We start from the raw sequence: 26,396 nt of genomic DNA, 5'->3' as shown, positions 1-26,396 counted from the left end.
CCAAAGAGAACATATAAACTTGGAAAATAGAAGCAACTTTGCTATTTCGGGAAACGAGCTAGCAGTTTCCTTGTTGACTGTTTTTGAGTTGACTCTAATGAGTGAACTCTGATGCTGATCTGAGCAGATGGTGTGAGGATTTAACATGCCCAAGTGACCATTCCAAGTATTTTCCATCTCTCTTTATAGCATCCTTGCTGTGATACTGAATATACAAGGCCACTGATTCAAAATCTGTATTTTTTATAAATCAAGGAAAATATAAATGAATTGCTGTAGGTACGTGTGCATCTGTGTGTGTGTGTGTGTGTGTGTGTGTGAGAGAGAGAGAGAGAGAGAGAGAGAGAGAGAGAGAGAGAGAGAGAGAGAGAGAGAGAGAGAGAGAGAGAGAGAGAGAGAGAGAGAGAGAGAGAGAGAGAGAGAGAGAGAGAGAGAGAGAGAGAGAGAGAGAGAGAGAGAGAGAGAGAGAGAGAGAGAGAGAGAGAGAGAGAGAGAGAGAGACTGGTGTTTACTGTGACAACTATTCTACACACATTGTTTTTTGTTTGATGTCACCTAACAGTGGTCTTCATGCTCAACACATTTGAAAATAATTTGGGAAAGACTATAGCAATATTTGAACCCAGGACTTTTCTTTGTTGTTCCTTTGACATTTTGAATTGGGATTGTTTTGGAAAGAAATTGACCTTGGCGCCTTAGTGGTGCTGATTTCTTATGCTGCTTATGTGACATGGACATGTATCCCTGCCACCATATATTCCCATTAGGGGGATACAAAAGTGGTATGAAATCCAAGTACCCTTCACAGAAAGGCCCACAGGACTGAAAGCTGACTGGTCATCAAAGTCTTGGCAGAGATCTCATTCTGCTCCAAGATTCCAAGTCAAGCTTTAATTTCTTCCAGAGGACATAGTGAAAAGACTTGCATGACTTGGCAACCTGCTATTTGTTGCTTGTGACATCCCAAATAAAGCGTTGCATGGATGCAGGAAAGGCCTGAGCCTTTTTTGTGTTGTAAGCAGAATTTGATCTGCTAAATATATTCATGTGGGGAAAAAAAGAAAAGACACAGCCATGTTTTTTTTTCTTTTTGTCATTTGTCCTGTATGTTAGAAACTATTTTCTCTCATAATTGTAAGCATCGACAACAACATGTTTGGAGTTCAAATATAAGATGAACTCATATTGTAATAATATGTCAACAGTGGTCAACAAATGTCCATTTAATCTCTGTATGAGTGTCTGAAGTCTTCCAGTCTACCCACAGATATGTCCATGTCAGTTTAGCTAATACTGGATGGTGAGTGAGAAAGCTCAGCTCTTGTGTGGGCATTTGTGATTAATTCAGTGGACTAATTTACCAGTGGAAGAAACACACACAATTTGGCTAAGCATTTAAAATCTATACAAAATTGTGCATGCGTTAATAAGCAGAATTAAACAGAATCCTAGATGACTTTTTGTGGAGTTCATAATATTGTGTTTCAAGGAGAGCAGCAACACCAGCATCTGCTTTATGCTTCCAATTCTATTTTTATTTTCACTTAGCTGCTCTTGCTTTATCCCCTTGTTTTCAAAATATGCAAAACTGTTTTTTTTGTTTGTTTTGGTTGTTTTTCCCCATTTGTGCAGCTTTACTTTAAAACATTTCAGAAACACAGACAGAGGCACAGGTGTTGTGGACAACAATATGGTACAGTGGTTTCAAACTGTACTATAAGGCAATACAGGATGTATGGCTAACTGCACTACTTTTTGGACCACATGTTTTTCCTTGGGCAAACAAATAAATTAGTCATCAGAAATAAATTGACAGGATTCAGAATAGTGATGACAATTATTTTCTTTATTGATATGTTAAAGAGCCCCCAACCACTTGTTCATATTTTATAAACTCTGTGGAAAGGTCTCAACTGAATGATGACTTACTCAGCAGACTCAGACTAAAAAAAAAGAAGGAAAAACAATTAGCAATACCAAAATTAAAAATTCTGAATGAAGTTATTGCTGACTTCTAATGCAGTCATAGCTATTGTTGCCATCATACAAAATACCTATAACAAAGTTACCTTTCCAGCATCACGGCTCTTGGCTCTCAGCTTGTTGACCTGGGACTCAGCAATGTCAGCACGCTCCTGAGCTTCCTCCAGTTCATGCTGAACCTTTCTGAGCCTGGACATGTGGGTGTTGGCCTGTTCCTCCTGTGAAGGATGCAGGGTTATAGCGACAGAGCTGCAAAGCAAGATTGAATTCACTAAAAATGATGTGTAACATAAAGTGTTTAACTTACGGCCTCCTCAGACTGTCTCTTGTAAGCCTTGACTTTGAGCTGCAGCTTGTCCACTAGATCCTGAAGTCTGTTCACGTTCTTCTTGTCCTCCTCAGTCTATAGAGATTACAGATTATAGTGATGAAGAACAGAGAATTCTAATTAAGCCACGACATTTTTTTTCAGTAGGCATTACCTGGTAGGTCAGCTCCTTCACTCTCCTCTCATATTTGCGCACTCCTTTGACAGCATCGGCTCCACGTTTCTGCTCAACTTCAACTTCAGCTTCAAGCTCACGCACCTGTAAGGTGGGGATAAATAGTATGAGAAGTATTATATGCAAATATTTTAGCACAAAGTAATAAAAAGTGAAGTGAAAGTGAAAGTCATTCCACACAGTGAAAGAATGATGTAATTCCAAAAATGAGCTTTTGTGAGTATTTGTTTATAGACAATTTATACCCTGGACTCCAGTTTCTGGAGCTGCTTCTTGCCACCCTTCATGGCCAGGTTCTCAGCCTCATCCAGACGGTGCTGCAGGTCCTTGACTGTGACCTCCAGGTTCTTCTTCATCCTCTCCAGGTGAGCGCTGGTGTCCTGCTCCTTCTTCAGCTCCTCAGCCATCATGGCAGCCTGAAATAGTTCAAATATATTTTACAATTAAATTGGATAATACATTTGAAATAGTGTTTAAAATAGAAGAGGTAATGTTGGAAACTGACATCAGTGATAGCCTTTTTGGCTTTCTCCTCAGCATTTCTTGCTTCCTGAACAGCATCATCCACTTCACCCTGGACCTGGACGAGGTCAGACTCCAGCTTCTTCTTGGTGTTCAGAAGGCTGGTGTTCTGAATGTTCAGAAAAGTCTTGTTAAGTGTGGTCAAGAATTATGCATTTTTATACTATTATCTTGTGAAATAATGACAACAAACCTGAGAGTGAAGCAGGCCGACACGCTCACTAGCATCAACCAACTCCTGCTCAGCCACTTTGCGTCCTCTCTCGGTCTGCTCCAGAGCAGCTCTCAGCTCTTCAATCTCAGCCATCATCAGACCATTCCTGCGCTCCACCATGGCAACCTGCTCCTTCATGTCTTCCTGTACTCTGAGAGCATCATCAAGGTGCAATTGAGCATCCTGATAAAAAAAGTAAACAAAACAGTAAAGCATTTGTTTTGTTCTATGTGGTTTTGTAGCAAAATGATCATACAGCCTTACCTTGAGCTGTCCCTGGACGTTCCTCAGTTGTTTCTGGGACTCAGCAGCCTGCCTGTTGGCATGGCTCAGCTGAATCTCCATCTCATTCAGGTCTCCCTCCATCTTCTTCTTGATTCTCAAGGCATCATTCCTGCTCCTGACCTCAGCATCAAGAGTTGTCTGCATGGAGTCAATCACCCTCTGGCTGTTCCTCTTGATCTGTTCCATCTCCTCATCCTTCTCTGCCAGCTTCCTGTCGACCTCACCTTTGATCTGGTTCAGCTCAAGCTGAACACGGAGAATCTTGGCCTCCTCATGCTCTAGAGTGGCCTGAAAAATTCGCACAGATCCAAAAAGTTTGCTTTTACTCCAACAAAATTAAAGTCAACAGAACGTTACATAAATAGTTTATAAAGTGGTAATCAAGCTTTTACTTCAGCTTCCTCCAGTGCAGACTGGATTTCAGATTTCTCAGTCTCAACAGTCTTCTTGGCTTTTTCCAGCTCATGTATGGTCTTTCCAGTCTCACCAATCTGCTCAGTCAGATCTGAGATCTCCTCTAGAGGAACACAATGCAAAACAAACCAATTTACATTTCTCACAACAAGTAAATGTCAGTATTAGAGCTGGTATGTTATCAACATTGTTTTCTATGTAGTAAAAGTAAACATACGTTGTAGGTTCTTGTTCTCTCTCTTCATGGTCTCTAGGTGATCCAGAGCCTCCTCATAGGAGTTCTTCATCTTGAACAACTCAGTGCTGAGAGAACGAGCCTCCTTCTGTGCTCCCTCCAGTTCTGCCTGGCCCTCCTCATACTTCTGCTTCCATTCTGCAAGGACCTAGAAACACAAAGAAGTAGAATATTTTGTCTGGGATTGGTGAAGTCTTGTGTTGAACCTGGTTTTGTTTTTTAATGCAAGCACTGACCTTATCAAAGTTCCTCTGCTTCTTGTCAAGGTTGGCAGCCAGAGCGTTAGCTCTCTCCACATCAATCATGAGGTCCTCCACCTCACCCTGCAGCCTCTGCTTGGTCTTCTCCAAAGAGGCACACTTGGAGTTCACAGCCTCAATGGATTCCTCGGCGTCCTGCAGGCGCTGGGCAAGCTTTTTCCTGTGGTGAGCAAAGAGTCATCTTTGCTTACATGGACATGCTTTCACAAAACAAACAGATTTACCTGGTGATTTTTCTGATATGGAAAGGCAAGGGGTTTTATTTACTTGGCCTCCTCCAGCTCCTCAGTGCGCTGGATAGCATCAGTCTCATATTTGCTTCTCCACTGAGCCACCTCACTGTTGGCCTTGGACATTCCTCTCTGCAGCTCAGCCTTGGCCTCCTGCTCCTCCTCAAACTGCTCTCTGAGCAGATCACAGTCATGGCGAGCTGACTGAACACCATGGGCCAGGGCATTCTTTGCCTGTTGAACACACAGTCTATGTCAGACAACCCAGTGCATGTTACATCAAAATGCTTTCGAGAAAAAACTGTTGAAGTTGAATCCCTAACACACCAAGTCAGGGAGCAATGCCTTGGAGAAACGCTCTGGAACTCTCTACTTAATAACTTTATACTGAACTGTAATGGTATAGAAGGAGATATAAATTTTTCATACCTTCACTTCTTCCTCAATGTGCCTCTTGAGCTCCTCAATCTGCTGGGTGAAGGCCTGCTTGCCTCTGGTCAGCTGGGAAACAAGAGCTTCCTTCTCCTCAAGCTGGCGAGAAAACTCACCTGATAGAGCATGTTTAAAGGTGATATTCATCAGAATGATCATGACTGTGTTTCGTAGCTAGTTTTCATTCCACATCACTTACCATTCTCTGTCTGAAGTCTGGCCCTCTGTGCATTGATGTCGTTCAGTTGCCGAACGTTCTCGTCATTTTTGGATTTCAACTCACTCAGCTGGTCCTCAAGAGTTCTGCACATTTTCTCCAAGTTGCCCTACAGAAAGAAATTGTGATGTACATTGTGTATTTCAAATATAAAGATTCTGATAGGTTCATTAATTACAGTTCATGTAGCTTTTGAGCTTCATGAAAAGCAAACAGATCACTCACCTTTGATTTGGCAACAGCCTCCATGTTGCTGGAGAGATCATCAATCTCCATCTTGTACTCGCTCTTCTCCTTCTCCAGCTTCTGCTTGACACGCTGAAGGTTGTCGATCTGCTCTCCCAGCTCTGCAACGCTGTCAGCCTGCTTCTTGCGGAGAGCTGCTGCAGTAGATTCGTGCTGCAGGGTTGACTCTTCAAGGTCACGACGCAACTTCTGGAACTCAGCCTCACGCTTCTTGTTCATCTCAATCTGAGCAGCTGTTGCTCCACCAGCCTCCTCAAGCCTCTCACTGATCTCCTCAAGCTCCCTGGAGAGATCAGCTCTCTGCTTCTCTACCTTAGCTCGAGCAGCCCTCTCAGCCTCAATCTCCTCCTCCAGCTCCTCAATGCGAGCCTAGAGTTGATGATGGTTCCATCAAGAAGATTTAGTGACTTAAACATGCTGTTTTAGAATGTGAAATATTTGTATAGAGGTAAAATAATGATACCTGGAGTTCCTTGATCTTCTTCTGAAGCTGAGCACCAAGGGACTGTTCATCCTCAATCTTGCTGAGGAACTGACTGATTTCAAAGTCCTTCCTTAATGTGGAGAACAAGATGGAATTTACCATCATAATTCATACTGTTGTTGGAGATTAATATGCAAGGTCCTGAAAAGACAATTGAAAACCAAAAGAAATAAAAACCTACTTCTTGATTTTCTCCTCAGACTGCTGCTTGTCATTCTCCAGATCCATTATGGATTCCTGAGCCAGTTTCAGATCTCCCTCAAGCTTCCTCTTGGCTCTCTCAAGGTCCATGCGGAGCTTCTTCTCCTGCTCCAGTGAGCCCTCAAGCTGACAAATGACATAATAATTAATTTGATTCATTTAGATAGATAGATAGATAGATAGATAGATAGATAGATAGATAGATAGATAGATAGATAGATAGATAGATAGATAGATAGATAGATAGATAGATAGATAGATACATAGATACATATATAGATACATACATACATACATACATACATACTTTATTTAAGGGAAATTCAAGGATATACCAAGAATCATTTATGTTAATGCAAGGTAAAACCATAAAGCCACAACAGTTGTTTTCTTACATCGTCCACTTGCTGTTCCAGCTTTGTCTTGGCCTTGGTCAGAGTGTTGACTTTGTCTTCCTCTGCCTGGAGGTCATCCAGTGTTTGCTGATGGGCCTCTTGGAGGGCTTTCTTCTCCTTGGTCAGTTTGGCAATGGCTTCATCTTGAGTAGCCATTTCCTCTGTCAGGTTTTTTACCTAGTTGCATGGAAGGAACATTTAAATGGCACTTCACCAATATGTATTAGAAAATGGAATAAACTTTTCTAAATGAGTCCTCTTAAGCTTTGAATTAAATAGACCTTGTTTTCTGTGGCATGTTTCTCCTTCTCCACTTTGGCCAAGGTGAGCTCCAGGTCATCAATGTCCTTCTTCAGTTCAGAGCATTCATCCTCCAACTTCCTCTTCTTGGCAGTCAGCTCAGCATTGATTTCCTCTTCATCCTCCAGTCTCTCAGATGTCTCTTTGAGTTTGGCCTCGAGCTGGATCTTGCTCTTAATGAGCCCCTCACACCTTTCCTCAGCATCAGAGAGGTTTTCAGTTTCCTACAGAAAGAACATATGTGTGGTATTACTTTGACTGAAATATGTTTAAAAATTGTAGTCAGTGTATTGTTTATGTGTAATTGCAACATCAATAGTAATACATGCAGCAAAGTAAAATAGCAACATAAACATCTGACTATAAAAGATCACACTGATTTATAATTATTTTTTCAGCAGTCAATATCACATATATTTTCTGTGCCACTCACTGCAGCCACTTGGAGTTGCAGGTCATTCTTCTCCTGCAGCAGGGAAACCATCTTCTCCTCCAGCTCCTTCTTCTTGGCTAAAGCAGTAGCCAGGTCTGACTGCATCTTATCATAGTTATCCTTCATCTGCTGCAACTCCTTCTCAGTCTCAGCACTCTTCAGGAGAGGTTTGATCTTGAAGTACAGCTTCAGCCATGGCCAGTTCTTCACATTCATGAATGAACGGATGTTGTACTGGATGGAGTAGATAGATTCTCTGGAATGGAAAAATCATTTGAGATAATGTGTCATTTCTACTGCAATGTAGTTTTGCGGGACTGCTGAGGAGAATGACTTTTCAAAGATATAGGCTTTGTAAGTGGACAGAACAGTTTAGAATATCATATGATAATCCTACCTCCTCTCCATCATCTTTACAAACTCCTTCCTCATGACATATCCTCTGCAGAGAGCCTGAGTCATGGTCACCAGTTCAGCCAGTTTCTCATCTCTCATCTCCTCAAGGGTACCCAGCAGACCAGCTTTGAAGAACACCTACATTGTCAAGCAAATAAGCACACATCGGTACAGTAGGACAACTCCATGAGTAAAATTCTGTTAATATTGCCCATAATATTGAACCTTAGTGTGTCCAAACTTGTACTGAGTGTGGTCCACATCAATGGAGCCTAGCAGCTTCTCTGAAGCTTTCTTGTTGTCAATGAACTGTCCCTCAGGGATGACACTGGCATTCAATACTTTGTATCTGCAAGAAAAAAAATACTTTTTTTCTTAGATATAATAAAACTTAGATTGATGTCCTCCGTCACAGTGCTACAAGAAAAATTTAGAATTTGTAATACATAAACTGACAATTTATTCACCTCTGCTTGAAGTCACCATAGAGGATTCTGCTGGGGAAGCCCTTTCTGCAGATTCTGATGCCCTCCAGCACACCATTACACCTCAGCTGGTGGATGACCAAATGATTTTCCATAAGACCTGGACATTGACAAAGGCGTCTTGTTTAAAATATTTGCTTTTGACACTATACTTCAAAAAATACTAAAAGATGGATTATGAATCAGTTACCAGGTGTCTTTGATTCATTGGGAATTAAGCAACGGACAAAGTGGGGATGGGTGCTCCTCAAGTTAGTCATCAGCTTGCCCAAGTTCTCCTGTGGATCAGTATCATGATATATTATGTCAATGTGACTTCAGTATAAGATTTTCAGTTGTTTTCCCAATAATATGAAACCATACATACTCTGAAAAGAGCGGACACAGTCTGGAAGGAGCCACCCTTCTTCTTACCACCTTTCTTGCCACCACCACCAGAAGCCTCTGTTTTTCAAAAAGTTTCAATCGTGCCATTAAGTCATTATCTTTATTTCACATTATAAGAGTTTATATCCACATGAAAAAACTATATTTTACCAAAATCACATGAATTAAATTAATAAAAAGCCTTTTCTCCCTGTATCTGTGGCCTCTGCTCAGGGACTACCTTTTAGTATTATCTTTAGCATTACCTTTTAGTGACATGTGGTTCATGTGCTGTGCATTGTCCCTGCTTATACAGCAAATATTTTAAAGATCTCCAAATAATTATGTACAGCATTCTGATGATTCTATTCTCTCTTATTTCTTACCCTCTGCTCCGGCATGGGTTGCATACAGAAGGGCTAGCAGTTTGTTTGAAGACTTCTGGTAGAGCTGAACAACTGAGTCATTCAGTGGGTCCTTGTTCTTGTCCAGCCAGCCAGTGATATTGTAGTCCACTGTACCAGCATAGTGAACCAGAGCAAAGTGAGCCTCAGCTTTGCCCTTTCCAGGCTTTGGCTTCTCAAAGCCTTTGGTCTTGCCAAGATGCTGATCATGCAGCTTGTTCTTGAAAGTTGTATCAGAGGCCTTGGGGAACATGCACTCCTCTTCAAGGATGGAGAAGATGCCCATTGGCTGAGGAGAATTTACATTTCATGTTAAATATTAACCAATAGAATTCATCATTTTCACACGAATCAAGAGATGTGTTATTTAAATACCTTCTCGATAAGCTCAATGCAGGCAGCCAAGTCCATACCGAAGTCAATGAACTCCCATTCAATACCTTCTTTCTTGTACTCCTCTTGCTCCAGGACAAACATGTGGTGGTTGAAAAACTGTTGCAGTTTCTCATTGGTGAAGTTAATGCAGAGTTGCTCCAAGCTGTTGAACTGTAATTACAGAAATATGTCTAATATCATGGCAAAAGATTTTTAAATATTTAAAACTGCTCAAAGATATTTCAGCTGCTCACATCAAAGATCTCAAATCCAGCAATATCCAACACCCCAATGAAGAACTGTCTTGGCTGCTTTGTGTCCAGCATCTCATTGATACGGATGACCATCCACAAGAACATTTTCTCATAGATAGACTTGCACAGAGCGCTGACAGCATTGTTGACCTAGAGGAAGAGATTTTAGCATTGAAAATAATCACAGTAATATGCTTAATTCAAAATGATAATATTTCAAAAACAAACTTGAGGCATCAAACTTTATTTTCATTACCTGTGGGACGGTCTGACCTTTGGTGACCATCTCATTGCCGACTTTGACTCTTGGGTAGCACAGAGCTTTCAGCATATCAGCTGAGTTCAGGCCCAAGAGATAGGCGATTTTATCAGCCACTGAGGCAAAGACAGAATATATGCACTAAATACCCAGTACTTTGATACATTAATCTGATACCTGTCTTCCACATCATGATACTTGTACAATGTCAGTTATATTATTTTATCAATTACCCTCAGTGCCATCAGGCTCAGCCTGCTCCTCCCTCTGCTTTTGCTTGAATTTCATGTTGCCATGATGCATCACAGCACCGGTCAGCTTGTAGATGCCCAATTTCTCTTCACTGGTGAAGCCCAAGATGTCAATAGCAGTCTACAATGTAAATAGTATTAGAATTTTAGTGTTTGAAAGTTTTCCTTCAATTTTATTAATCTACTATCTGTTCACCTCAATCACTGACTTACATCTGTTGCAATGAACTCCTCCACATCATTGATGCTCTTGACTGTCACTTCACCCTGGCTGATCATTGGATAGTCAAAGGGGTTGGTGGTGATCAGAAGAGCCTCTGAAAATAATTCGAAGAAATACATGAATAAATGCTCCATTTCTTCTATAAATAAGATAAATTCCATGTTCTGGTATAACATACCCAGGAGCTCAGGCTTGTGTCCAGTCATCAGCTGATAGAAGATATGGTAGCTCCTCTCAGCAGACAACTGGAAGGTGACACGGGACTTCTCCAGCAGATCTAAGTTTAATATCTCAACGTCAGATCACAGTATATTTCATGTATGACATCACACAGTGGCAAAAAATGTCAAATTTTAAAATTTTTTTATCATATTGACATTTAAAATTCATACACATTGGACTGAACAAACTCTAGAAAATTACTTACATGTTTCAATATCTGCTGAGGCCAGTTTGCCACTGGTTCCAAAATGAATTCGGATGAATTTACCCTATGCATATCAAATGTAAGTTAACACAATTCTTTATATGCAGCCCAAATAGCTTGTGTTTATTTTTTATCCTTTCCAACACTTACAAAACGAGAGGAGTTGTCATTCCTCACAGTCTTGGCATTACCATAGGCCTCCAGCAGAGGGTTGGCTGCAATGATTTGATCTTCCAGTGAACCCTACAAAAAGATATTACATATTTACATACATATTTTTTATATTGTAAAGAACTCCTGCAGAGGCAATCATCTGACCATTTTATTTAAAGGTATCCATACCTGCATCTTGCCAGGTGTTGGCTCTGCCTTCTTAGATGAAGTCATTGCAATTATTGCAAAGTACTGGATGACACGCTTGGTGTTGACAGTCTTTCCAGCACCAGATTCTCCACTGGAGTGAGAGAGAGAGATATCTTGAGTGTGCTGTATGTTTTTTCATACACCAAATATCCAATAAAGATATTCACTCACTTGTATAAAACTTACGTGATAAGGATAGACTGATTCTCACGGTCTGAAATGAATAAATAACTTTAATGTTCCTCTAAATACTACTTATGGCTAAAATACTTTAGAAAACACAAAAACACGTCATATCTGTCATGTCTCATTTTGTGTGTCATGTAAATATAGATTCATATGTCGTCTTCTCACAATAAAACATCTTACCAGTGAGCATGAACTGATAGGCATTATCAGAGATGGAGAAGATGTGGGGTGGAGCCTCAATCCTCTTCTTGCCTCTGTATGCTACAACAACCTGAGCATCATACACAGGAAGCCACTTGTAGGGATTCACGACGACACAGAACAACCCAGAATAGGTCTGAAAAGAAAAGGAAGTTTTCACTGCATGTCAATTTGTCCCCATTTGACAGCCACACCACTGAAATTTCAGGTTTAGACTCCTACAAAAAGAAAGCACCATTACTTAACGTTTACTATGGATCTATATGTTCATTCTGATCTTGTAAGTTAAACACTTACGTAGATCATCCATGATGCAAAACGCTCTTTGAGGTTATACAACACACAAGGTTCATTGAGGTGGGTCATCATGGCCATGTCCTCAATCTTGTCAAACTTTGGAGGGTTCCTGGGATGGATGTCATCCTCTTTTACAGTGACAGTCTAAGTGAAAAAACAGTGATGAAAAGTTTTTGTTTGTTTGTTTTTACCAGGATTTTATATTAGTTAGATATTAGTTAGTATAATATAATCAGTTAGACGGCAAATAAAGACATAGCTCTCTTTTAGAGTAACAGTCTGACTAGAAAATATGTTCTAAAATAATCACACTTATAATAAGCATTATTTTAAGTAAAGATAAAACAAAAATGATGTTAACAAGTACAGAATCAAAACAACTAAAGAAAGTTAAATGAAATAATATTTCACCCACCTTTCCTCCATCCGTCTCAACGGTAGCTTTGCCACCCTCCTTTTTGGTGAGTTTACCCTTAACATACATCTCATCAGGATCTATCACAAAGTAGGCTGTTTTGGCATCAAATGGAGCAGTTTGGGCCTCAATTCTCTCTTTCTCTGGCTTCCGGAGGTAAATGGCTGCAGGCCCATAGGCCTCCATCTCTGCGTCCGTGCTCATGATGGCACTTTAGTGGGGACTGAAAAAGAAGGAATTTGAATTACTTTGAATTATTTCCTTCTGATGTCATTTGAATAAATAGCTTTGGTGGTATTTGTACCATAATATGGAGGTTGTCTTGTTGCCAAAACATCTTACCTAAATTTATCCCAGCTGTGTGGCTCCAATTTGTTGATGTCTCAGGATGCTGTTGCAGAAAGATTAAGAAAGATCTTTAAAGAAACCACAAACTGAAAGAATCGCCCACTGCTTTGCACCTACAGCAGTAAGCAGCAGTCACATTACATGCATTTTAGCCTATTTTAGCAACCATTCAGAGTCCTGTAAGTGTTTAAAATTTGCATATGTTACAGAGTTTTCTTGTATACCATTTTTATACCATTTTCAAACACTCTCTAGAAAATCATAAGCATTGTAATCATACAATAATGTCAATCACAAATTCATTGTAAATAATTTCTAAATTTATTATTGTGTTGTTGCATGAAATAATACCTCTGATCTGTGACATTATCTCTGAAAGATGACCAAACATGAAAAACAAGACAACAAAGTGACAGCTGGAATTAGTAATTTTAGGCAAAAACTAATTAGATTCAGAAAACACACAAAGCACTAACCTGTGTGGGATGCCTGTCAGTTCTCAGAGAAGTCTGAAGCTGCTGCTTTTATAGAGGCAGGAACTGCCTGCTCAGCAGCAGTCCACCACTCGATTTGGTCAAGCATCCCTGTCATCTTAAGACCCGTCTTGGGACATTACAGGTTTAGACAGTGTTTTTGTATCTTTGATTGCTTCACGGTTAAAATAAGAATAATACAAAAAACGACAGGGTATAATGTTTAAAATAATACAGCACGGTACTGTCAGAATTTTAGTGAATTTTTTTAAAGTAAAAATGAAGAAAATAAGCTTCAAATTACATTTTGCATGGGACATTGGACATTTTATATAGCAAGCATTCTGAAAGATATATAGTAAGAGCAAATCATAACCATTTGAAAAGTACAAAACTGAATAATCTAATATGAAAGTTGTGCCATGACTTTCTTTTTTGAGCCCATAAACTCTTTGCCCGCAGCAAGTTACACTCAAATGTCATTGGTATTAAGTGTCAGAACATGTCCAAATTTTAAATCTTGGAAATTATCTAAACTTGATTATCATGACATTTTTTCCCCTTAATGTCACTAAGACTACTAAAATAATTCTGCTGTGCAATTTTATGTCTCCCACACAACATATATAAAATTTTCAGAATATGCCATTAAATATCAGTAATATCATGCTGCATGTCTAATAGAGAAGTGTTAGACTTAACTTTATTTCTGCCTATAAAGCATCAGTGTGATGGTGATGTCCAAAGTATGTCCCCAAAATAGATGCTGCGCAATGCATATGTGGGTTTTTGAATCACTAATTTGCTCCAATAAATATTTTTCTCAAATAAATTTAGATTCTGACTTACTTGAGAAGGATTTCATCATTTTGAAATGATGTCTCTACTTGCTCATGCAATTAAACATGTGCACAGCCAGGAATGGAAATTCATTTTGGAGAAGCACCCAAGTGGGGCTGGTATATAGTTGCAGGACATTGGCACATCTCATATTCCTCTAATAAAAGTGAATGTAAGGCCCTTTTCCATAAAGTTCAAGTGGTATTACACCTTGCCTTTAAAGGACTAGAAGAACATTTGCCAACAAGGCTGAGATAAGACCTATAATAAGTCCCACTCAGATATCAAAGATCTTTATCCTCAGGCTACATTTGATTCTATGTTGTTGCTGTTATGGAAACTCAGTGTCCTTGAAAAACTATGTGACTCTGGTTTTGAGACATTGCTTGCATAGGCTCCAAAATAAAATGATCTACGTAATCCAGAAAACAGTTGACAACGGCATAAATGCATTTCAGAAGAATTGACAATGAATTACACCGTAATAGCTTTTAAATATGTTTCTAACTTGGCATGCGTTAACTTCAAAACCAGCTTCACAACCATTTTAGGTATTAGATATAGACCACAGTATTTGCATTTTATATATGTGTCCCTTTTTCTCAAGTATAATTTTCTGTGCCTAGAAACTATAAGATATCATGGCTTTCTGCAGCACCTTTTGTGCTGGTCTATTAAGTTACATTAACAATTGATACAGCTATGACTTCTGTATGATAATGATGTAGATAAACATTCTAGCCTAACATGGGTACCTAGAGTCCTGTGTTAAAAGATTCATTTTAAAATATTGTCACATTATTTCTTTTTTTTTTTTTAAAGGCCTCAAATTATAAACATATCTATTGGTTTATGAAGGCTTTTTAAAATTATTTTTGTTTAAGAGGCAATGACATACCTTACATTTTTAAGTGTTCTAAGGTTAAATTGTATTAATGAAAAAGATACACTGTAATTGTCTGCCATTTGACCCATAATGACTCACTGTTTAATTTTGCACTGTTCACATTTCAGTCAGCCTAATATTTCTCTTGTGCTGTCAGAAAAAACAGCTGAGCATACCTTCACTAAAAGGAAAGTATTTAGCTTACAGTTATTCCTGATTTTTGCAGGTAGAAGATCCAGTTATGAAATGTTACTCACTCTGCAGGTTATCACTTTCTCAGATAGTAAAATCTACAGACATTCCAGTTTCTGTCATTATAGTGTGTGGTATTTGCTGCAATAAAACCTGTGAGTTAAAAAATGTAAAAAGGCATAAACATCATAGCATTATTTACTGTATTTTTGCAGATTTAATTGAACCTACTCTATATTAATAAAACCTAATTTTGTCTACACGAAGGTGACAGCATAGTATATAGAGAGAGCCTTAGCGAATGTCAAAAAAGAACAATATTGGCATTCGATATAAAATCCGTACTTGGTGCATAAATAATTGGGGAAAATACGTTTTTTTTTTTACCGCTTCAAAACTACAAACATTTGTTGGATTTGTAGTTTTTTTTGGTCGAGTTTGTTGCGCATGCGTACTTTTTGACATAGCCACCGGAAGTGTAACTGAAGACTACACGCTTTGAATCTGCAAGCTAGTGCTAGCTTGCTAAAGTTAGCATTACTTTAATCTGGAAGCGCCATTCTTCCTAGGAAGAAATGCCTTCGTTAAACGGAAAAGCTGATGTTATGTTTGTAAGTTTAACCGTACAGTACATTGTTTTCTGTCGGTGTTTGCTGACAACAAGTGTTGGCTAGCTAGCGTTAACTTTTCCCGTATTGTTAGCTTGGCTGTGTGTGTAACGTTACCGGTGTTAAAGTTATGGTTCCGAAGCTTGGAACCAGATAGATCTGTAGTCCGGCATAACTGCGTGTTTAGAGTAGTGAAATAATGAGATTATAGTTGACATTAAAGCGTCCATAAGTAATTAATAATGAGAAAATATCATCTCAGTCACTCTACGCTGTCGCGCAATGATGACATCCTATCAAACATAATTCTTTAAAAAGTGAGCATTACTGAAATTGAAGTGTTATCTGCTGTGATTTTTTTTTTTTTTTGTTAGGAGGACGATGATCTGCCTTATGAAGAGGAGATCATCAGGAATCCATACTCCGTAAAGTGCTGGATGCGTTACATCGAATTCAAACAGAATGGACCCAAATCCACCCTCAACATGATTTACGAAAGGGCTCTGAAAGAACTGCCTGGCAGGTAACCTATAGAAGAACGATGCAAAGACGGCATGGACATTGTTCTAACATGCAGATCATTACAGATACTGCAAATGCACAGATTTTTGTGCCCACCTCAGATCATGCTACAAATGGATGGGTCATTTATCAAGCATCATTTGTAGTTAAATTCTGATTAGCACTGATGTACATTGCTATAAAAAAAAATATACTTTGACTGACTTTCATGTAGATGACTGTATCAAAATGGCATTTCAGGTATAAGATCTTGTGCAGTGACTATTTTCTTGTGTTCGAACTCTTACTAAAAACAAATTTTCCCTTTTTCCAGCTATAAGCTGTGGTACAATTACCTGAGAGAGAGGCGGAAACAAGTCAAAGGAAAATGTATCACTGAACCAGCCTATGAAGAGATCAATAACTGCCATGAAAGGGCACTGGTGTTCATGCATAAGGTAATACTTCCTAAAGAGTTCAATACTGAGACTTTACAATTTTTTTTTTATATATATATATATATATATATATATATATGTGTGTGTGTGTGTGTGTGTGTGTGTGTGTGTGTGTGTGTGTGTGTGTGTGTGTGTGTGTGTATATATGTGTGTGTGTGTGTGTATATATGTATATATATGTATATATATATATATATATATATATATATATATATATATATATATAAATATATATAAAAATAAAAGTAATATGTTGTGGTGTTTGGGAGTTGTACTTAAAACTAATCACCTGTCTTTAATCAAACTAGATGCCTAGAATCTGGCTTGACTACTGCCAGTTCCTTGTGACTCAGTGCAAGATAACAAGAAGTCGGCGAACATTTGACCGTGCACTTAGAGCTCTTCCTGTAACTCAGCATCCACGCATTTGGCCTCTGTATCTCCGCTTTGTCCGAAACCTGCCCCTGCCTGAGACAGCCATCCGGGTGTACCGCAGGTACCTCAAGGTGAGAACAAAGTGCACAACCCAGATCCCAATATGGGATGTTTGCGATTTTACTGATTGTTGTATTTAAATGCTTTCAATGATGTCAGTGCCTGGTTATGGTATGTCTACATGTACTATGTGTCATAAACATGGTCTGTAAGTGCCTGAAAATTCTTAGATCAAGGGCTGCCAGATTACTATTTAGTCTTGAGGATATTTCACTAATGATTCAAAATGCTAAATAAGCACATGAATATGGAGCTCTAACATCAATTAACATTATTTTTACATCAGAACAAGGTTAAGGACAAGGAAAGCTGTCAATAGATTATGCTGTAGAAACTGAAGTGAAACATTTTTTAGATGAATGATGATATCCTCTAAATATGCTGTCTTCTCTTTTTACCCTATAGCTTTCTCCAGAAAATGCAGAGGAATACATAGACTACCTACGGTCTGTTGGTCGCTTGGATGAAGCTGCTGTGAGACTCGCAGCTGTTGTCAATGATGAAAGTTTTGTGTCCAAAGAGGGCAAGTCTAATTATCAGGTAAGATTTATTGCCACATTAAGTGTTTTCTACTGTCTGTCTTTAAAGCTGAACAAGAAAATTAACGAATTTGTTTTTTTTGTACCTATTTCTTGTACAGCTGTGGCATGAATTATGTGACCTGATCTCCCAGAATCCTGACAAGGTGACCTCTCTGAATGTAGGAGCCATCATCCGAGGAGGCCTCACACGCTTTACAGACCAACTTGGAAAACTTTGGTGCTCTTTAGCTGACTATTACATCAGGAGTGGTCACTTTGAGAAAGTGTGTTTCCTCTGAAAAATGTCCGCTTTTATACAAAAAACACTTAACTGGCAGGATTAACTAACTATCACTCTTCATTTTCTCAGGCACGTGATGTTTACGAGGAGGCCATCCTTACAGTGGTAACAGTAAGGGATTTCACACAAGTGTTTGACAGCTACGCTCAGTTTGAAGAAAGCATGATTGCTGCCAAGATGGAGACCACTGCTGAGATGGGGCAGGATGAAGATGGTGTGTATTAATTCAGTAATATTTATAACACTTATTGTTTCACTTGTCTTGTTATGCATGTCTCACTCTTTGTTACCGCCCAACCAGATGACATAGACCTGGAACTTAGACTGGCGCGCTTTGAGCAGCTGATAGCCCGACGGCCCCTCCTGTTGAACAGTGTGCTACTGAGGCAAAACCCTCATAACGTCCATGAGTGGCACAAGCGGGTAAAACTGTATGAGGGAAATCCACGGCAGGTAAATTTTAGGTCTTTCCTAGTCCACACACAGTTCATGGTGACATACAGCGGTGGGAAAAAAGTTTTTGGACACCACATACATTGTGAAATATTGCATTAAGAATCACTCTTGGGCCTTCAAGTGCTATTTCTTTTAGTACAGTCACAGTGAAAATACTAAACAAATCCTTAAAAAGCCATTAAAAACTTAAAATTGATTGGTACCGTACAACTATACATAAGAATTTTCGAGTATTCTCTCATTTTGGTACCAGTGTTCCACTAATAAAGGCTGTGCTTTTTATTAAAAGACACAATTTTTGTTGCCGTGCTTCGTGTCTATATAAAGCCAGCACATCTGAAAGTTCTTCAGAGGCAAAAATGGCTAAAACAGGGAACCTAATGCAGGAAACACGCCTGAAGATACAGATTCTCAGCCAGGAAGGGTACAGCTGCCACCAGATAGCCAGGAAGTGCAGATGCAGTCCTTCAGCAGTTAGATACACTCTGTAGAAATACAGACGAACCAACAGCTTAGAAGACAAACCAAGATCTGGGCGTCCAAGAGTTTCTTCAGCAAGAAATGACCACATCCTGATCCACATATGCAAGAAAAACCGCTGAATGACATCACAGTAGCTTCAGCAGCAGGGGTCAAACCAAACTAGTGTCCAGTGTTTCACCCACACTGTATGTGGCCGACTTTTAGATCATGGCTAAATGTCCTATGCTTCTGTCAAGAAGCCCCTGATCAATGAGAGACAGAAGTTAGCCCAATGTTGCTGGACCCAAGCACACAAGAACTGCACAGCCAGGAACTGGAAGAAGATTCTGTGGTCAGATGAGTCCAGTTTCCAGCTTTATCTTCCTCCTGCTAATGTGAGGGGATGCAGAAGGCCAGGTGAAGCATTATCTCCAGCATGTACAGTACCTGCTGTCAAGCATGGTGGAGGCAGTATCATGGTTTATGGATGCAGTGCTGCTGGTGTTGGTCATCTCACTGTCTGTGATGGTACATTGAACTCTGCCAAGTATTGTGTCATTCTCCAAACCCACATGCTCCCTTCTGCACGTGCTCTGTTCTGTCAAGGTCAAACTGGATGTTTCAACAGATAATGCCTCTTGCCACACATCCAGAACCAGTAGAACTTGGCTGCAGGAGCCCAGTATCCAGGTCTTAGAGTGACCAGCTCAATCCTCAGACATGAGTAAATAAGTAAAACTTATTTATATAGCACCTTTGCATTACAACAATAATACAACAAGGATAAAAACAAAAACAATAATGATAAAGGAAATAAACTCTTAAATACGGGAGCAGCAACTAAAAGTGCATCAAAACAAAAAATAAAACAAAGCAGCTACAGGTCAAATGATTGGGCCCCATTAAAAATCTGTGGTGGATTATCAAAAGGTCAGTTTCCGTAAATTCGGTAAAGGTCTGAAGCATAAATTCTTTGGTTTGCGTTTTGAAACAGACCAGCAGTAATTCAAGAAGAATGGGACACGATTTCCCCTCAACAGAGCGAAAGGCTTGTGGGGAACATGCCAGGCAGGATTAGAGCTCGATTGCATGCTAATGGCAGAACTACTCAATATTAATTTGACGATGTGATGGTTTATTTTTTGTTCAGTTTTGAACACATTCTATGTTATTTGTTGAGCCACACCTTTTGAAACAAAAAAGATTTTTCCACAAATATGTCATGATATTTGAGATTGTGTAAAACTTAAAGGGTGTCCGAAAACTTTTTTCCACCGCTGTACAATTTAACTAAAAGCACATAGAAAGCATTTTCTTTGACGTTGTGCATTATTGATGTATCCGTATTCTCTTCAGATCATCAACACATACACTGAGGCAGTACAGACCGTGGATCCAATGAAGGCCACAGGGAAGCCTCACTCTCTTTGGGTTTCCTTTGCTAAATTCTACGAGGAAAACGAACAGCTAGATGATGTAAGTCTCTGAGGTCTTTCCACAGGGATTCTGTAAACTTCCTGAACTTTCAATTTGTTTTTCTATCTGTTAATATGTCTTGTTTGTACACAGGCCAGGACCATCTTTGAGAAGGCGACCAAGGTGAACTACAAGCAGGTGGATGACCTTGCTGCGGTGTGGTGCGAATATGGAGAGATGGAGCTTCGCCACGAGAACTATGAACAGGCACTACGCATACTCAGGGTAACACACTTGTATCACATATTAGCCACAGCATTTATACGTGATGCTTTGGAACATCTAGTGGCAGAGTTGAGAAACTACAACAATCCTGGCCAGCTTCATTCGGCCTTTGAATGATTTTTGGAAGTTTCTTTTTAAAATGTATTCTGGACAGCTGACATATTGGAGATGTAAAGCTTCATGTCACACAATGTGTCAGATGTAGGCACTTGACTTGTTTTGTTGTGGGTATTGTTGTAAGTTTGTGTTTATGATTTGAATATAGAAAGCTACTGCCATCCCTTCCAAGAAAGCAGAATACTTTGATGCATCTGAGCCAGTCCAAAACAGAGTCTACAAGTCCTTAAAGGTCTGGTCTATGTTGGCGGACTTGGAGGAAAGTCTTGGAACTTTTCAGGTATGTTCACAACATGTCTGTGTCTATCTAGTTGTATATTTCATGAGCCAAATATATACACCATGTGTAAATCAAATCATTTGTACTGATATTAGAATCTCTGTGATCCTTGGATGTTCATTCTAATTCTTCCTCCATTTTCTTCTTTTTCTCCTCAGTCCACAAAAGCAGTGTATGACCGCATTATAGATCTCCGCATTGCCACTCCACAGATTATCATCAACTATGCCATGTTCCTTGAAGAGCACAACTACTTTGAGGAAAGCTTTAAAGTAATAATATGACACTGATTATTTTAATCTACGTTCATTTTCTCACTGTAGCACACATTTAACTGATGCTTTGTTTGTCTTTGTTCTTTTTCTTTGCTCTTCCTCAAGGCATATGAGCGTGGTATCGCTCTCTTCAGGTGGCCAAATGTTTATGACATCTGGAACACATACCTCACCAAGTTCATTGATCGTTATGGGGGCAAGAAGCTGGAGAGAGCCAGAGATTTATTTGAGCAAGCCTTGGATGGCTGCCCTGCCAAGTTTGCCAAAAGTAAGTAGTTTTGCTAGAATTACAATCACAACTTTTGTCAATTCACTTTTTTTTCTTTTATGAAATACACTTAAAAAGTACATTTTTGTTTTTCCTTTTAGCCATTTATCTATTGTATGCCAAACTGGAGGAGGAGTATGGGTTGGCACGACACGCCATGGCGGTCTATGAAAGAGCAACGCAGGCAGTAGAAACTGAGGAGAGACATCACATGTTCAACATCTACATCAAGCGAGCAGCTGAAATTTATGGAGTTACATACACCAGAGCAATTTACCAGAAGGCTATTGAGGTAATGTAGCATTTTTCTTAGCTCTTAGAAATGCCGACAGTTTCTTCTTTAGTAAGTTTTCTCCAAATTCTAGCCCGTTGAAATGATTGCGTTCACTATGTAGCAGTGTTATAAAGCTATTAATGTTGCTTTTGCTTTCGCTCAATTTCTTCCCTGTCATAAAATAAGACTAGCCTCATTTGATTTCTTTTTTTAAGCTGAAAACTCTTCCCAAGCTTCAGTACAACTAGTGAAAGCTTTGGAGTAGATTTTAAATGATGCATAAGTTATTTAGAGATGCACAGATTGATCATATTGGTATATATTTACGGTTAGTCTTGCAAATGGAAAAATGTATAGAGGAAAATGTATTTTTAGACTGTATTTTTAGTTTATTTTGCAAATTCAGCACCAATATTTGGTGAGATTCCATCTTCTCTCCTATAACAAATACATTCATTTATTTTATGGCCTTTATTATATAGGACAGTGGAGAGAGAGACAGGAAACATGGGTAGAAATGTGAGGGAGTAAATGGCCATGGGCTGGATTCGAACCTATGACCACTGCACTGGGGACTACAGCCCCTGTTTATGGGTCGCCCGCTCAGCCAGCTGAGCTATCAGGGCACCCCAATGAATACATTCATTTATTATGTACTTTCTTGTAATAACCATTTGCAGTTGTTTGTGAACTCATGCTAGATGCTATCTCTTCACTGTTAAGCATATAAAGGTTACAAAAAACTTTTGAATAACTTCAGACTTATGGATCGGCTAATGAAAAGCTGAAGCCACTGAACTATAGTTATTCTATTCTGATTTTCATGCTGAATTGTACCATTTGTATTAAAACAGGTCCTTCCTGATGAGCATGCAAGGGATATGTGCCTACGATTTGCTGACATGGAGAGTAAACTGGGTGAGATTGATCGGGCCAGAGCAATCTACTCGTACTGCTCCCAGATCTGCGACCCAAGGGTGAGAGAGACAAAACAAAATGTCACATTTTTCAGAAAATGTGCCTACATTTTTTCATGCCTTTTAATAATCACTTATCAACTTGATCTTTCAGGTGACAGCTAATTTCTGGCAGACCTGGAAAGAATTTGAGATTCGGCATGGAAATGAGGACACCATTAGAGAGATGTTGAGGATCAAACGCAGTGTCCAGGCTACTTACAACACCCAGGTCAACTTTATGTCCTCTCAGATGCTTAAGGCCACAACAAGCTCCACAGGCACTGGTGAGAGAACTTGGACTAACTTAAAAGTATAACTAAAGTGTCTTACTTTTGTGCTGGTACTATAAATGAAATGTATAGGTTATGTGGAATATTCAGAGGATGTATGAAATTATATTGATGTGGTAGTCACACATGCTCCATGGTTGCACTTTATCCTGGTCAGATACACCAGAATTGCAGAAGAGTGAATGTACTGTACACTATGCATGAACTAATATACTTTTGATAATCTTTCCCTGTTTGTTCAAACATTATTTCTCTATCCAGTGTCAGACCTTGCTCCAGGTCAGATGGGAATTGATGACATGAAGATGCTGGAGCAGAAAGCACAGCAGCTTGCTGCTGAAGCTGAGCAGGACAAACCCAAGCCCAAAGAGAAGATTCTCTTTGTTAGGTTTGTTGTTATTCCTTCTTTCTTTTCTTTTTTTTTTTTTTTTTTACCTCCAGCAAAAAGTTTAGTTGGAGATTTCCACTTTTCATAAAATTTGATGGCTTCTTCCAAAGGACTTTGGTGGCATTTATCTTATTTTCTTCATCTGTTAATGCAGGAGTGACACTTCTCGCAGTGAGTTGGCTGAGCTTTCTAAACAAGCCAATCCTGATGAAATCAATATTGATGATGATGACGAGGATGAAGATGACGAAGACCAAGGACCAGAGGGTGAGTGACAGACACTGTAAACTTGAAACAGTGGTTTGTTTTAACATTTATGTAGAAATCTTTTATTCATGGAAATGCATGCACTAATTGTCATGTCCTCTCGACCTGTACAGAGGTGCAGCTGGAACAGAAGAGCGTCCCCACAGCTGTCTTTGGAGGCCTTAAAGATGACTAAAGGAGAACTCCCTCACTCAGTTTTGTAAAGATGCACAACTCTGATGTCCATTGTCATCATTCAGTTGTTGCATTTTAAAATATGTAAAAATATTCAGTTGTATCCACTTTATTTTATTAGAGTGTGACACGTGAAATCGGTCAGAATGGCAGCATTTGGGTAGTTGTAGTTCAGTATGCGAAGACCGATTTGTTTTGGCCACATGGTGTCAGTCTTTATCAAGTATGAGGTTCAAGATAATTGTGCAATTGAGCTATTATGTCTGTCTGTTTAGAAATCCTAATATGTGGCTGTATGATAAACTAAAGCCAGATATGGTTTCAATCTGCACAACATTTTGTAGAAGAATAAACAGTGAAAAGTCTTTTTTTGACCACTGGTAAATGAAAAGATCTTTCTCTAACCGGAAGCTCTGTCCTAGAAAACATATGGGAGGAGCATCGTTTCTCAAGCAGGGAGCATTCCTTTGATAGTGGAGTTAAACATTCAAGCCTCCAATTGGTAGTTTGAGGATCACAAGTAGGTGGATGTCTTGCAACCTGCAGGATTACTGAAGAGATTTCATAACTTTTGGAAAAATGTCGCAATCCACTATTATACAACAAATTGAACAATCGCGTAATATAACATTTTCAACAAACTGAAACAAATCAGAAAATGCTGATTCTGAGGTATTCCTAATGCCATTTTTTTTTGTTAGTATTGCAGGTTTACTTCGTTCACTGATCTTTTTTTAGGTTGTAGGTAAAAATGATGTCAAAGTGTGACTTAGTGATGTGGAAGGTCTACTTGTAAACTGAAAGTTTTTCTTCCTGTTGTCACACTGTAGACCTTTGCAGTGTTTGTGAATTATGCACCATTTGTTCCTATGACTAGCCGGTCTCTTTGAATCTCAGAAACTTTCTTTATATTGTCATGGGAATGCAGTTGTAATAAAAATGAATTTATACTTGTTAAGTCCAGTGGTTCTTAAGTGACTGAGGACATTGCTCTAAAAGTGAGGGTAGGTGTTGTTGCAAAACTTCTGGGAAGGTTAACACATCAAAAACTGTTAAATCAAAGTTCACACATTAAAATTAAACTTCAACAATGTAAGTGCAATGTAAGTACACTGGAGTAATTATTCTCTGATTAAATATGCTTCAGGATTTGACTGTAAAGGTGCTGCATTTTTAATTGTTGCAACCCCATCATAAGAGTCAGAGTGAATGAGGATTGGAAAAAATACTCGCTAGAAATGATTGTTTCTTTCATAATTAGATTAAAATAGCTGAGAGGTAATCCTCTTAGAAAGTTACTGCAGTGGAGTGTTTGAAGAGCTCTTGGAACTTTGCACATCATGTGATGAGGCACTCTTGAGATTTCCAGTATGGATGGTGCTACAGGAAACATGACCTAAAAAATAAACAGAAAAAAACTGTCCTAAATAACAACAATTAAGCTATTATCCATATTTAATGTCCCACAATTCCTACATAGAGTTACACAGAATACTATTATTTTGCTCTGTGTCTCATTGTAGTTTTTTGTATACACAGATACCTGCTTTAAAAGCTGTAAGGTGGATAAACATGACCATATTTGCAGGTACCTTGACGTTAATTCAAAGATTAATCAGAAGTTGATATGAATAGTTCTGTTCTAAATGAATCCTTCTTTGATAATGTGACCACCCATATGTTTGTCCAACAAATACACTTACAAACAATATAAGTTGCTCCAGGGTGTTGGCTTTACATTTCTGTTTCTGCACATCTGCACTACAGCAACAATTATGATCCAACATGTTTTTCAAAATACATTTAATCAATGCGTTTTTGTAGTGTATAGCATCAAAGAAAGAAAAAACAGTTTTGCAAAAATGGATAATGGGATGCTTTATGATCTCAAAACTTCTTTCTTCCATTTGCAAGGGGGCATTGTTCAGGGTCATTTCCATATGGAAGTTTGCTCACTGCACACGCTGATGTTTTGTGGTGTTGTACCAGGGCCACTCACCTGACAAAGTCTATAACTACTAGGGTTTAAGGCTACGTTTTGGAAATCCAGCATAATGAAGAGCAGTTTAAATGTATTTTGTCATCTGCGCTGTTTAAACAGCAAAGGAAACTCATCTACGTCAAGGCATAGCAGAAACACAGAAAATACAGCTCAGGCTCAGTGGTAAGAGGAGAGGTTATGCTTTACTTATGTATATTCAACTTCTACTCCTTTATGAATCTAGTCAACTACATTTAAATGAAAGATTTTACTTTTCAGTCCACTGCTATCTGACAGCTACAAAGTTGCTGAAATTTTACACAGTACATTAGATTAAAGGCCTGACATACCCACACAGGGGTTTTTAGTTATTGTGGCTGATTTTTTGTAAGTTTGCCAAACTCCATGCAAGCCTTTTGTCCTCTAAAAATAATGTTTGGGAGTAACAAAAATGAATAAATTAAAAAAAAAAAAAAACAATTAACAGTCTGCATAAATCATTTTAAGTTAAAACAACTGAAATTATGTTCAACCAACAAACTACATAGTTTCAAGAGAATTAGCTTTTCCTCTACAATCAAATATGTTTTTTTTAATTTCATTTTATGATTGGTTACATAAA

At 38.8% G+C, this 26,396-nt stretch overlaps 2 protein-coding genes across 2 annotated transcripts; one reads left to right on the top strand and one right to left on the bottom strand.

Moving 5' to 3' along the window:
* Positions 1-1,825: 1,825 nt before the first annotated feature.
* Positions 1,826-12,650, bottom strand: LOC111580734 (myosin heavy chain, fast skeletal muscle-like). Its single transcript, XM_023288604.2, has 40 exons — positions 12,602-12,650; positions 12,260-12,482; positions 11,845-11,988; positions 11,527-11,683; positions 11,344-11,371; positions 11,137-11,248; positions 10,945-11,037; positions 10,795-10,858; positions 10,546-10,644; positions 10,358-10,461; positions 10,127-10,265; positions 9,891-10,009; positions 9,635-9,784; positions 9,381-9,551; positions 8,988-9,294; positions 8,603-8,679; positions 8,426-8,513; positions 8,218-8,335; positions 7,976-8,099; positions 7,752-7,888; positions 7,355-7,610; positions 6,903-7,145; positions 6,622-6,798; positions 6,207-6,352; positions 6,005-6,095; positions 5,521-5,910; positions 5,278-5,404; positions 5,076-5,194; positions 4,684-4,880; positions 4,393-4,576; positions 4,139-4,304; positions 3,900-4,024; positions 3,487-3,795; positions 3,202-3,405; positions 2,992-3,117; positions 2,732-2,902; positions 2,466-2,570; positions 2,291-2,386; positions 2,070-2,201; positions 1,826-1,943 (listed from the first exon to the last, which is right to left on the bottom strand). The coding sequence occupies exons 2-40, from the start codon at positions 12,461-12,463 to the stop codon at positions 1,926-1,928; spliced, it is 5,817 nt and encodes a 1,938-aa protein (XP_023144372.2). The 5' UTR covers positions 12,464-12,482; positions 12,602-12,650; the 3' UTR covers positions 1,826-1,925.
* A 2,820-nt stretch (positions 12,651-15,470) lies between these two features.
* xab2 (XPA binding protein 2) lies at positions 15,471-24,751 on the top strand. The gene is made up of 19 exons (XM_023288606.3): positions 15,471-15,609; positions 15,981-16,129; positions 16,442-16,565; positions 16,874-17,071; positions 17,466-17,600; positions 17,701-17,865; positions 17,952-18,096; positions 18,184-18,335; positions 20,157-20,276; positions 20,370-20,501; positions 20,767-20,898; positions 21,057-21,170; positions 21,279-21,441; positions 21,543-21,733; positions 22,570-22,692; positions 22,787-22,958; positions 23,226-23,352; positions 23,507-23,619; positions 23,733-24,751. The coding sequence occupies exons 1-19, from the start codon at positions 15,574-15,576 to the stop codon at positions 23,792-23,794; spliced, it is 2,553 nt and encodes an 850-aa protein (XP_023144374.2). The 5' UTR covers positions 15,471-15,573; the 3' UTR covers positions 23,795-24,751.
* The last annotated feature ends 1,645 nt before the right edge of the window (positions 24,752-26,396 follow it).

This window comes from Amphiprion ocellaris, chromosome 19, assembly GCF_022539595.1.
Source record: "Amphiprion ocellaris isolate individual 3 ecotype Okinawa chromosome 19, ASM2253959v1, whole genome shotgun sequence".
Taxonomy (NCBI): domain Eukaryota; kingdom Metazoa; phylum Chordata; class Actinopteri; family Pomacentridae; genus Amphiprion; species Amphiprion ocellaris.
The sequence above is the reverse complement of the archived record's forward strand: the minus strand, read 5'-3'. Positions and strand labels throughout refer to the sequence as shown.